This window comes from Taudactylus pleione, unplaced genomic scaffold, assembly GCF_031769625.1.
Source record: "Taudactylus pleione unplaced genomic scaffold, aTauple2 ptg000016l, whole genome shotgun sequence".
In the NCBI taxonomy this organism is placed as follows: domain Eukaryota; kingdom Metazoa; phylum Chordata; class Amphibia; order Anura; family Myobatrachidae; genus Taudactylus; species Taudactylus pleione.
Genome location: NW_028284418.1, coordinates 23,025,197 through 23,038,226, shown reverse-complemented (window position 1 = coordinate 23,038,226; position 13,030 = coordinate 23,025,197). Strand labels below are relative to the sequence as shown.

Genomic DNA, 13,030 nt, shown 5'->3' with positions numbered 1-13,030 from the left:
TTAAATGTTCAAAATTTCCTCTAGAACCAGTGAAAGGTCCATTTATTGTCTCTCTAAAATGACCAGAAAATGAATAGCAGCGACAATCCTCATATGTAATCAGCTTTGAGCAATGATATGACTATGCTTTTATTTCAATCACGGAAATGCATCTTCTATGTGGTCTTCAAAGGGAGGGGATTAAGTTATTAAACTGAGCCGCTTTAATCATGCAGCCTAGAAATGAATGTAGGGGATTAAATGTATTTTTACCGCACAATCCTGTGCATCCATTAGCATCCATTCATTGCACTCTGCACCCCTGTACACAAAACCACAGAAGAGATCCCTATCCCTTGAACATTGCAGGAGAATATGGGATGTAATGGAATTTTACTTGGAAATTGACCCTGTGACTCTGAACTTAATTATACTTGTTGCCAGTTATGTCATTCTATTACTGGTATTCCTGGTGTCCTGTGTGCTATATGACTGCAGGGGGAAAGACCCCAGTAAGGAGTATGCTCCAGAGACCTTGCCAGATAACAGGGCACCCATCCGCTTGGTGGTAATGCAGCAAAGTGCTACTTGGGCCAAAGCTTACGAGAACTCCACTGGATTATTACAGAAAAAAGTTACAGTGGTCTAAAGAGATTACCTATGCACACTTGTGTAACGCAAACTACTGTAGCTGGACCTCTGCACTGCCTGTTGTCAGAATGAATATGTAAGTAGATGTGGACTTTGTTCTTAGGGCACTAAAGTACCATAATAATATGTCAGATTAATAACTGTTGGTAATATTTGGCCTGAGTAGTTTGTCTTCTTCTCGTGCCTTATTAGCACACAAGGGGGTACATTTTAAAAAAATTGCTTGCATGGGAAAGGAGCAAAGCACCCATAGCTCAGTTTGTTAAATGATCTGCACTTTTGAGTACTGTAGGTGGTTTAATTTTTAGAGGATGGTTAATAAATCTTTTATTCTGGTGCAAAGAAACAAAACTTATTTTAGGAGTATGCTTATTTGTTTAATATAAATGGTTTCAATTTAATATTTACAAAAATGTTTATAGAAGTAGTTGCTAAAAAATAATATTTAAATTACAATTTTGGTAAACAAAAATGCTGTATAATTTTCACAAACTAATTAGACAGCCATGAAACACTGAAAATCATTGTAGGAACATTTGCAAAATGTTTTCCCTTGATGTTTGATTGAAGGACAGGATCTGATTGGCTGCTTTTTACCTACATTGTTCTGAAATTTTCAAATGCAGTCAACATCTGGCTCGAATGTAAATAATGACTTACTATCCACCAAAACACCCAATCGACAATTAAGCACACTGGGAGATTATTGTGTGTTTTTATGTTCCGCCATATAACCTGTTGTCTATTTAATCAAAGGCATATTAACATACAGTATGTTACACAATGTTAAAAAAAATAATAATACTAAAGCTGGGTACACACGTAAAGATTTTCTGTCCAACCATCCAACTAGTTTATTGGTTGGAATGAAAATCTGGTAAGGTATGAAAGCAAATGACAATCAGCAATTTGCTCCCAAACGCCGGAAAATGGACAAAAACTGTTGTTTTAACAAATTATTTAGCATGTCCATTTTCATCTGTTTTCTGGCATTTGGGAGCAAATTGCTGATCATCATTTGCTTTCATACCTTACCAGATTTTCATTCCAAAAAATCAACTAGTTGGATGGTTGGACAGAAAATCTTTACGTGTGTATGCAGCTTTAGTCCCGAAACACTCTGCATGTACTTGTATTGCACATTTAATAACAAATACAAAATGTTTCACTTTTGCATAATACTTTACATTTTCACTTTCACTCTGCAAAATATTATATCAGGTGAGTGTATGTATCAACACTTATGTTGGTTATTTCACAATAGTATTTGCTCAAAGTCACTAAATAATAAATTATGGAAACTTCTAAAATATAAAACACACAAAACACCAAAGTACACATGACCAATTACTTTGCTGCAAGGTACAGTAAGCAAGAAGGGTAAAGGGGCCTATTCATTACACAACTTTTTGAACAATCCGACCAAAACCAGGAGGTTTTGATCGCATTGTTCATAAAGTCGTGTAATGGATAGCCGGCAAGGACCACAAGGCACATGCACGGCAAGGCACATGCACGCTGGGTCCTTGCCGACCCCGACTATCTACGGAACATGCTGGTCAACCGGACGACGCTCGTCAGGTTCCCCATGTTCCGAGATAGGAGGTCGGAATCCGGCACTGAAAAACGTTCAGTGAACGCCATTCAGTGCGTCCACCGCACCCGGCGACCTGAAGGACTGAACTCTAGATGTTCAGTCTTTCAGGTCACCTAATGGATAGGCACCTTTACAGTGCATGGAGTGATTCCACTACTTCAGGGGTTCCCCGGCTTTCTTGAATCACAGCGTCTTGAATGTCAGGGGTATATTTACTAAAATGCAGGTTTTTAGAAGTGGAGATGATGCCTATAGCAACCAATCAGATTCTAGCTATTATCTTCTATAAGGTGCTAGATAAATGTTAAAGATAATCTGATTGGTTGCTTTGGGCAACATCTCCACTTCTAAAAACCCGCACCTTAGTAAATATAACCCTCAGTATTTGTTTACTGTACCATAGGCCAAAAGTTTCTTATAGAGAAATGCAGCAAAAATGATTAAAGTAGGTAAATTGTTTATTTGTCATCCTTAGGTTCAGTTATGTTGTGTTGGACAGGGTTGCACTTATGTTTTATCACATATTTTATGATTGTCTGCCACCACCACTGATTTTACCTATCACATGAACCATAAATAATTTGATTCTGTCCTGGACCACCAAACCATGGCACTCCTACAAATGCCCCATGGCACTCCAGGGTTCCCCGGTACCCAGTTTGGGAACCACTGCAATCATTAATATATACATATAACATCAAAATATGGGTGACCTAAATAATTGTTTATAAATTAAATCTAATTTAGAGAAAAGATAGTGAGCTAAAAAAGTGATAAAAGGATTTCTAATTTGATAGCTAAATATCCCACTGTGTGCAATAGTGTAAATAGGAAACACTTTTATACTCACTATACAGAATACAGTGGGGTAAATGTACTAAGATGGGAGTTGTATTAAGAAGTGATGTTGCCCATAGCAACTAATCAGATTCTACTTCTCATTTATTTACCTTCTAGAAGATAATACCTGGAATCTAATTGGTTGCTATGGGCAACATCACTTCTTAATGGAACTCCCTTCTAAGTAAATTTACCCCTGTGACTAAAATTAAAATTTAAAAATGGCGGTATGAAAAATGTAAGTGTGTGGATTTTGACAGTACAGGTTTAGTCTCCCATATCCAAATATTCCAAAATACGGAATATTCCGAAATACAGAATATTTTTAGCATGACTAAGATAGTAAAACCTTTGTTTTCTGATGGTTCAATGTACACAAACTTTGTTTAAGGCACAACATTATTAAAAATAAAGTATAAAGTAGGGGTGAGCGGGTTCGGATTTCTGAAATCCGAACTCCCCCGAGCCCCCCCGATCCGAGTCCGATCCGAGTCAGGCTCGACTTTTCCCGCCTGACTCGGATCTGAAATCAAGGCAAAACGTCATCATCCCGCCGTCCGAGTCTCGCGGGTTTTGGATCCAATATAAGGTACCCGCGTCGGCGCCATTTTCTCACTCGGCTGTGGACAGTGAAGAGGGAGGGTGGGAGTTAGGGCTGTGTAGTGTAGTGTAGTGTAGTGCTGCTGTTGTCCACTACTTCAAAGTCCATAGGGGCTGGCTGTGTTGTGCTGTGCTGCTGTTGTTAATAGGGGCTGTGTCCACTACTTCAAAGTCCATAGGGGCTGGCTGGACTGTGTTGTGCAGTCAGTTCTCCATAGGGGCTGTGTCCACTCCAAAGTCCTGTGCAGTGTCCCAGTCCTAAAGGAGTGCTGTAGTGTTGTCCAGGGGGTGCTCTGTCCATCAGGGGTGCTCCCCCCAAGTGCTAAAAAAATAATATATTTTCTGTGTTTGTGAATTGTGTGCGCAGTAGCCGCACGTGCATCAACAAAGTAGTGCCAAGCGTGCGCCTGTGTCATAAGTAAAGGGCCGGCTGGCTTGACCGTTAAAGGGTGCTGTAACCCCCGAAAGTACACTCCAGTCCAAACCAAAAAAATATATATTTTCTGTGTTTGTGAATTGTGTGCGCAGTAGCCGCACGTGCATCAACAAAGTAGTGCCAAGCGTGCACCTGTGTCATAAGTAAAGGGCCGGCTGGCTTGACCGTTAAGGGTGCTGTAACCCCCGAAAGTACACTCCAGTCCAAACCAAAAAAAAAATTATTTTCTGTGTTTGTGAATTGTGTGCGCATTAGCCGCACGTGCATCAACAAAGTAGTGCCAAGCGTGCGCCTGTGTCATAAGTAAAGGGCCGGCTGGCTTGACCGTTAAAGGGTGCTGTAACCCCCAAAGTACACTCCAGTCCAAACCAAAAAAAAAATTATTTTCTGTGTTTGTGAATTGTGTGCGCAGTAGCCGCACGTGCATCAACAAAGTAGTGCCAAGCGTGCGCCTGTGTCATAAGTAAAGGGCCGGCTGGCTTGACCGTTAAAGGGTGCTGTAACCCCCGAAAGTACACTCCAGTCCAAACCAAAAAAAAATTATTTTCTGTGTTTGTGAATTGTGTGCGCAGTAGCCGCACGTGCATCAACAAAGTAGTGCCAAGCGTGCGCCTGTGTCATAAGTAAAAGGCCGGCTGGCTTGACCGTTAAAGGGTGCTGTAACCCCCGAAAGTACACTCCAGTCCAAACCAAAAAAAAATTATTTTCTGTGTTTGTGAATTGTGTGCGCAGTAGCCGCACGTGCATCAACAAAGTAGTGCCAAGCGTGCGCCTGTGTCATAAGTAAAGGGCCGGCTGGCTTGACCGTTAAAGGGTGCTGTAACCCCCAAAGTACACTCCAGTCCAAACCAAAAAAAAAATTATTTTCTGTGTTTGTGAATTGTGTGCGCAGTAGCCGCACGTGCATCAACAAAGTAGTGCCAAGCGTGCGCCTGTGTCATAAGTAAAGGGCCGGCTGGCTTGACCGTTAAAGGGGCTGTAACCCCCGAAAGTACACTCCAGTCCAAACCAAAAAAAAATTATTTTCTGTGTTTGTGAATTGTGTGCGCAGTAGCCGCACGTGCATCAACAAAGTAGTGCCAAGCGTGCGCCTGTGTCATAAGTAAAGGGCCGGCTGGCTTGACCGTTAAGGGTGCTGTAACCCCCGAAAGTACACTCCAGTCCAAACCAAAAAAAAATTATTTTCTGTGTTTGTGAATTGTGTGCGCAGTAGCCGCACGTGCATCAACAAAGTAGTGCCAAGCGTGCGCCTGTGTCATAAGTAAAGGGCCGGCTGGCTTGACCGTTAAAGGGTGCTGTAACCCACAAAGTACACTCCAGTCCAAACCAAAAAAAAAATTATTTTCTGTGTTTAGCCGCACGTATATATCAAATCGATATAACATAAATGGAGGACCAAACTTTCTCCGATAAAAATAAAATAGAGAAAGATCAAGAACCACTTCCTCCTAGTGCTGAAGCTGCTGCCACTAGTCATGACATAGACGATAACATGCCATCAACGTCGTCTGCCAAGGCCGATGCCCAATGTCATAGTAGAGGGCACATACAATCCCAAATGGCAAAGTTCAGGAAAATGACCTTGAAAAAGACATTTAAATCAGCTGAAGAGAAACGTAAACTTGCCAATATGCCATTTACGACACGGAGTGGCAAGGAACGGCTAAGGTCGATCCCTAGTATGTTCATGACTAGTGGTTCAGCTTCACATGACGATGGAAGCCCTCCTCCCACTAAAAAAATCAAAAGAGTTAAGCTGGCAAAAGCACAGCGAAGAACTGTGCTTTCTAAGAAGATATCACAAATCCCCAAGGAGAGTCCAAGTGTGGTGGTGGTTGCGATGCCTGACCTTCCCAGCACTGGACGGGAAGAGGTGGCTCTTTCCACCATTTGCACGCCCCCTGCAAGTGCTGAAAGGAGCACCCACAGTCCACTTGCTGATATGCAAATTGAAGATGTCACTGTTGAAGTACAACAGGATGAGGATACTGGTGTAGCTGGCGCTGAGGAGGAAGTTGGCGAGGAGGATTCTGATGGTGATGTGGTTTGTTTAAATCAGGCTCCGGGGGAGACAGTTGTTGTCCGTGGGATGAAAAAGCCCATCACGGTCATGCCTGGGCAGAAGACCAAACATTCCACCTCTTTGGTCTGGCAATATTTCTATCCAAATCCGGACAACAACTGTCTTGCCATATGTACCATATGTAAAGGTGAAATAAGTAGGGGTAGGGACGTCAACCACCTAGGAACATCCTCCCTTATACGGCACCTGCAGCGCGTTCATAAAAAGTTACTGTCAAGTTCAGAAACTTTGGCTAAGACCGTAAGCAGTCCAGGGACACCTAAATCCCGTTGTCCTGTTGTATCCAAGCGCCTGCAAACCACACCGTCAACTCCCTCCTCGTCAATTTCCTCCTTAGTCAGGATCGGAAGTAGTCCTGCAGGCCATGTCACTGGCATGACTGACTCTCCTATCCGGGATTCCTCTGGAGGATCCTGCATTGCTACGCCTACTGCTGCCGCTGCTGCTGTTGCTGCTGCTGGGAGTCGTTCATCATCCCAGAGAGGAAGTAGGAACACCACTACTTTTACTAAACAATTGACCCTCCAACAGTCCTTAGCGAGGAGGATGAAGTACGACAGCAGTCATCCTGAAGCAAAACGTATAACTGAGGCCTTGACTGCTATGTTGGTGTTAGACGTGCGTCCAGTATCCGCCATTAGTGCAGTGGGATTTAGACAATTGATGGAGGTAGTGTGTCCCCGGTTCCAAATCCCGTCTAGATTCCACTTCACTAGGCAGGCGATACCGAGACTGTACAGAAACGTCAGAAAAAGTGTCCTCAGTGTCCTGAAAAATGCCGTTGTACACAATGTCCACTTAACCACGGACATGTGGACAAGTGGAACAGGGCAGACTAAGGACTATATGACTGTGACAGCCCACTGGGTAGATGTATCACCTTACGCAGCAACAGCAGCAGCGTCACCAGTAGCAGCATCTCAGAAACGCCAGCTCGTTACAAGGCAGGCTACGCTGTGTATCACCGGTTTCAGTAAGAGGCACACCGCCGACAACCTCTTAGAGAAACTGAGGGAAATCATCGCCCAGTGGCTTACCCCACTTAGACTCTCCTGGGGATTTGTGATATCTGACAACGCCACCAATATTGTGCGGGCATTACATCTGGGCAAATTCCAGCACGTCCCATGTTTTGCTCACACAATAAACTTGGTGGTGCAGAATTTTCTGAAAAGCGACAGGGGCGTGCAGGAGACGCTTTGGGTGGCCCGAAAAATTTCTGGCCACTTTTGCCATTCAGCGACTGCGTGCCGAAGACTGGAGCGCCAGCAAACACTCTTGAACCTGCCCCGCCATCACCTGAAGCAAGAGGTTGTGACGCGGTGGAACTCAACCCTCTATATGCTTCAGAGGATGGAGGAGCAGCAAAAGGCCATACAAGCCTATACATCCACCTATGACATAGGCAAAGGAGGGGGTATGCACCTGACTCAAGCGCAGTGGAGAATGATTTCCGTGTTGTGCAAGGTTCTCCAGCCCTTCGAACTTGCCACACGTGAAGTCAGTTCAGACACAGCCAGCTTGAGTCAGGTCATTCCCCTCATCAGGCTTTTGCAGAAGCAGCTGGAGAAAGTGAAGGAGGAGCTAAGACGGAGCGATTCCGCTCGGCATGTGGGACTTGTGGATGAAGCCCTTCATTCGCTTTGCCAGGATTCCAGGGTGGTCAATCTGTTGAAATCAGACCTCTACATTTTGGCCACCGTGCTTGATCCTAGGTTTAAAGTCTATGTGGTGTCTCTCTTTCCGGCCGACACAAGCCTGCAGAGGTGCAAAGACCTGCTGGTGAACACACTGTCAGCTGAAGCGGAACGTGACACGTCAACGGCTCCTTCTTCATTTTCTCCCGCAACTGGGGCTGCCAGGAAAAAACTTAGGTATCCTAAGCAACCCGCTGGCGGTGATGCAGGGCAGGCAGGACCAAGTTTGGACATCTGGTCCGGACTGAAGGACCTGGCAACAATTTCTGACATGTCTACTGTCACTGCATATGATACTGTCACCATTGACAGAATGGTGGAGGATTACATCGGTGACAGCATCCAAGTAGGCATGTCAGACAGTCCATACCTGTACTGGCAGGAAAAAGAGGCAATTTGGAGGCCCCTGTACAAGCTGGCTCTATTTTACCTGAGTTGCCCCCCCTCCAGTGTGTACTCCGAAAGAGTGTTTAGTGCAGCCGGGAACCTTGTCAGCGAAAGGCGTAGGAGGTTGCTTCCACAGAATGTGGAGAAGATGATGTTCATCAAAATGAATTATCAGCTCTTCCAGGGAGACCAGCCTCCAGAAGGTACAGAGGGACCTGTGGTGGTGGATTCAAGTGGGGACGAGTTAATACTTTGTGAGGATGAGGATGTACACACTGAAGAGGGTGAGGAATCGGTGGATGAGGAGGATGAGGATGACATCTTGCCTCCGTAGAGCCAGTTTGTGCAGGGACACATTAATTGCCAGCTTGTTTTGTGGGGGCCCAAACGAACCAATCATTTCAGCCACAGTTGTGTGGCAGACCCTGGCGCTGAAATGATTGATTTGTTAAAGTGTGCATGTCCTGTTTATACAACATAAGGGTGGGTGGGAGGGCCCAAGGACAATTCCATCTTGCACTTCTTTTTTTTCTTTGCATTATGTACAGTTTGGGGCCTAGTTTTTCTAACTGCCATCCTGTCTGCCACTGCAGTGTCACTCCTAGATGGGTCACGTGTTTGTGCCGCCCACTCGTGTCGCTTAGCATAGTCATCCAGCTACCTCGGTGCAACCTTTTGGACATGAAAACACTATTGTGAGGTGTGAGGTGTTCAGAATAGACTGGAAATGAGTGGAAATTAAGGTTATTGAGGTTAATAATAGCATAGGAGCAGAGAAACCAACAAATTCTGTGATTTTAGCTGTTTTTATGCTTTTTAAAAAAAAAATACAGATCCAAAACACAAAACTCAGAACCCAAAACACGGAAGGGTGGTTTTGGCAAAACCAATCCAGATCCAAAACACGAAGAAAGATCCAGATCCAAAACCAAAACACAAAACACGAAAAGTGGCCGGTGCACACCCCTAGTATAAAGCTATCCTCGGGCTGTGTGTATAAAAGTGTATATGAAACATAAATGAATTTCATGTATGTACACAAACTTTGTTTGAGCCACAAAATTATTGAAAATATTGTATAAAATGACCTGCAGGCTGTGTGTATAAGGTGTATATAACACATAAATGCATTCTGTGTTTAGATTTGGGTCCCATTCTCAATATATCTCATTATGGTATGCAAATATTCCAAAATACGGAATATTCCGATATCCAAAATACCCCTGGTCCCAAGCATTTTGGATATGGGAGACTGTATTACAATTGAAGCATTAGGGAAAGTGACTCTATGGTATAGTAATGTATACAAGCCCACTAAGATCAATGGCTGTATGTACAGTATAAAGAGGAAATGCTCATTTCATTTGTGCATATTGATTGTAAATACAGTTAAAGGGTTTTTTATTGTTGCTATCCCTCTTCTCTCTCAAGAGTTGATTTAAGAGTAAGGTAATGTGTCACTTGGTAATGAATACACTTATGCTCCAGCAAGGAGATATATAAAGCATGTACTGTTAGTGTTTCATAAGGACTGGATTTGAGAACCACTGCTCCAGAACCCAATTTAATTTACTCACTCTAATCTATAAAGCCCTTAAAACACTATGGGGTCTGTTTACTAAGCCTTAGATGGAGATAAAGTGAATGGAGATAAGGTACCAGCCAATCAGCTCCTAACTGCCATGTCACAGGCTGTGTTTGCAAAATGACAGATAGGAGTTGATTGGCTGGCACCTTATCTCTGTCAACTTTATCTCCATCCAAGGCTTAGTAATTAGGAGATGCAGTCAGAAAGCCGATGGTCGAAATGCCAACCGCCGGCTTCCTGACTGTCTAATCCTGACAGGTGAATGACAGGCGTAGAAATACCGACACCTATCATTATCCCTATGCCGAGAGCCCGGCGCCCGGCATACCGAATGAAGGTAAGTTGGCCGCCAGGCGCGGACAGCCACGGGGGGGAGGGTTAGGATTCAGGGCTCCCAGGGGGACTTATGGTTAGGCACCCCCCGGGAGGGTTAGGGTTAAGTTAGGGGAAGGGGGGGTTATGGTTAGGTATCCCCGGTGAGTGATTAGGGTTAGGCACCCCCCCGGAAGGGTTAGGTTCAGGCTGCGAGAGGGGTGGTTAGGTTTAGGCACTTACAGGGGGGATTAGGGTTAGGCACTAGGGGGGAGGTTACGGTTAGGCACCCCTAAGGGAGGGTTAGGGGGGATAGGGTTAGGTGTAGTTACTATACTTACCAATCAGGATTTTCAGTCCTGACGGTCTTCTGGTGTCGGGATTTGAACCGCCGGTCATTCATACCGATCCAGTAATTAGACCCCTCTTTATACATCACATATCAAATCTCATCACAAAATAATCTCACTCACACCTTCTTAGATCTGCGTCTCCGATGACAATCATTGACTTACAGAACTACTGAATTACCTCACCACCACGCTTGATCAGACTCTATCGCAGCTTTCCAATCTATATGCGCTCTCTGAAAACCCACTTTGTACTATGACTTAACCAGCTTCTGCCTATGTTACTCACAGAGACACGCTTACTCCATTTTCATAGCTCTGCCTTTTTTCCACTAGATTGCAAGCTCCTAAAAATATGTCCCTCCCTATCTTTATATCTGCATTGATTTTGTGTACCATGTGGGTCCCTGATTTTCCAACTGTGGCACCTTACAAAGCAATATTAATAGTAATTATAATTAAATGTAAAAATTAGAGTGAAATTTGTATTTTGTAAATTATCCACTATATGTGATTCTTCTTATAAAAACTGTACAGCTAGTATACAATGAAGTAAAGCAGCAGAGTGTTATGCTGGGTACACACTGAGACGATGGTCCAATCTGCTGACCAATCGGCCGCTCGGTAAGCTATACACACTTACTGTACCAGTTGGCCGATCACTATGTCTGGGCTAACATCACAAATAGGTGGGCATTTAAATGCCCACCCAGTTGAAATTTCAGTGTGGGTGGTCTCTCCAGCAAGTGTATGGGCGATTGGCAGGACACCTGTACACACATACAGATGCACTGATATATCTTTTAGTTATATTGGCATCGGCTATGCTGCAGGGCTGACCTGATATGTCTGTGAATTACATCGTTCACAGACTTATCGGATATACACACATGCCAATGCACTCGCGTTATAGTGTTATTCGATCGAATGAAAGATATATCAACAAGTGTGTACCCAGCATTACATAGGGGTCTATTTACTAAGCAGTGTTAGGAGACAGAGTGAAAAGTGATAAGAAAGTGATAAGGTGCCAGGCAATCAGCTCCCAACTGTCATATCACAGGCTGTGTTTGAAAAATAATTTTGGGAACTTATCACTTTTCACTCTGTCTCCTAATTCTGCTTAGTAAATAGACCCCATAGTGACAAAGAAGTCATTACTTACTGATTTTAAATGAGTAGGATATACTTTACTAGTAAATCTGCTGGTACGATAGATAAGGCCATGGAGATCAGGATCTGCATGTTACATAAAAGTGCTTTAACTCTTTAAGGGCCTGTGGATAACAAGGCAAACAGGACTTTAAATTGTAACTCCTCTGAATATTCCCCTCATTCATCTGGATGGGGGATTTCTGGAGAAATGGAATCACCCTATCAGTTTTGTTCCAGAGACTTTATTCCTTGCTACAGTCTGGAGCTGGCAGGCAACTTTTAGCCTGGGGGGCAAATGCATGCAAGTGGCCCTGGCAAGTATATAGTCCTGCCATCCGACCCTCTGTAAGCAGTTATGTGGGGCCCCTCCGCCCAAATCTTTATTTTTGAACCTATTACAGGTCAGAGAGGTTTTCTGCTGTACGTGTAATAGTGAAATCACAGACCTACCCTGCTTTTGCTCACACGCTAGGGGGTGACGTGACAAGGGGCAATGCTCATTATGGGTGATGACAGGGCTTATATATGATTTTTTTCTGTTATTGACGCTCTGTTTCACACACACAAAAAAAAAAACACTGGCCCAGTGATCGCGATGAGCGACAAAATATGTGGGTTCCAGGGACCCTCCACTTAAAAAATATAGGATCCTACCTGACCATTTCTGCATCCCATCATAATAATTATGTTTTAGCACTCCCCATATACCCCTCAGACCTCCCCATATGCTGCCACACATCCCCACATACCCCTAGAATGCCCAGCTGATACCCCCAATAGCATGGTAGTGTTTACTTTCCCTTCACAGAGAGGACCCTGACGTCATCAGCTACTGCCCCAACGTCATTCCCTACCATCCAAGTGGGCATAGAGGTGAAATACAATCTTGTGGCGAGTCCAAAGTTAGGCGAGCGTAGCGAGCCTGCGAGGGGACAACTTTCTTCTTTAGGTGGCCTTTATGGGCATGGAACTACACTTCCGCCCTCTCTTACGTAATTTCCAGGTCCCTAGTGCGAAGGGGAAATAAGCTCTACCCAATAGAATCAGTTTTATACCTAGAGGTCAGACTGCAGTCCCCATTGACAATAATGGGGACTGTGGTCTGCTGCGGTAGTTAGCCTTCTGCAGGAGATTTCTGTGAAATCTTCTGCATTAGACTGTTCTTACATAGCGGTGATGCATAAAATTATGCAGAAACTGTATTTTTAGCATAATTTTATGAAAAACGACGAACCAATAAATACATTTTAAAAATATACCAAAAATATTTTGTTCTCTTACCTTTGAGCAAAAATGCTCAAGAAATTCTCTGCGTCTAGCTGTGCTCTCTTCTGTCCTTTTTATTCTGTGGGAGC

General features: G+C 43.9%; 1 protein-coding gene across 1 annotated transcript in view; it reads left to right on the top strand.

Annotated features, from left to right (window-relative positions):
• Positions 1-312: 312 nt before the first annotated feature.
• SMIM36 (small integral membrane protein 36) overlaps positions 313-13,030 on the top strand; it is an 80,659-nt gene continuing 67,941 nt past the window's right edge. The window contains exon 1 of the mRNA XM_088473338.1: positions 313-706. Within this exon, the coding sequence (XP_088329464.1) occupies positions 365-628 (264 nt within the window). The 5' untranslated portion in view covers positions 313-364 and the 3' untranslated portion in view covers positions 629-706. The remainder of the gene's footprint in view (positions 707-13,030) is intronic.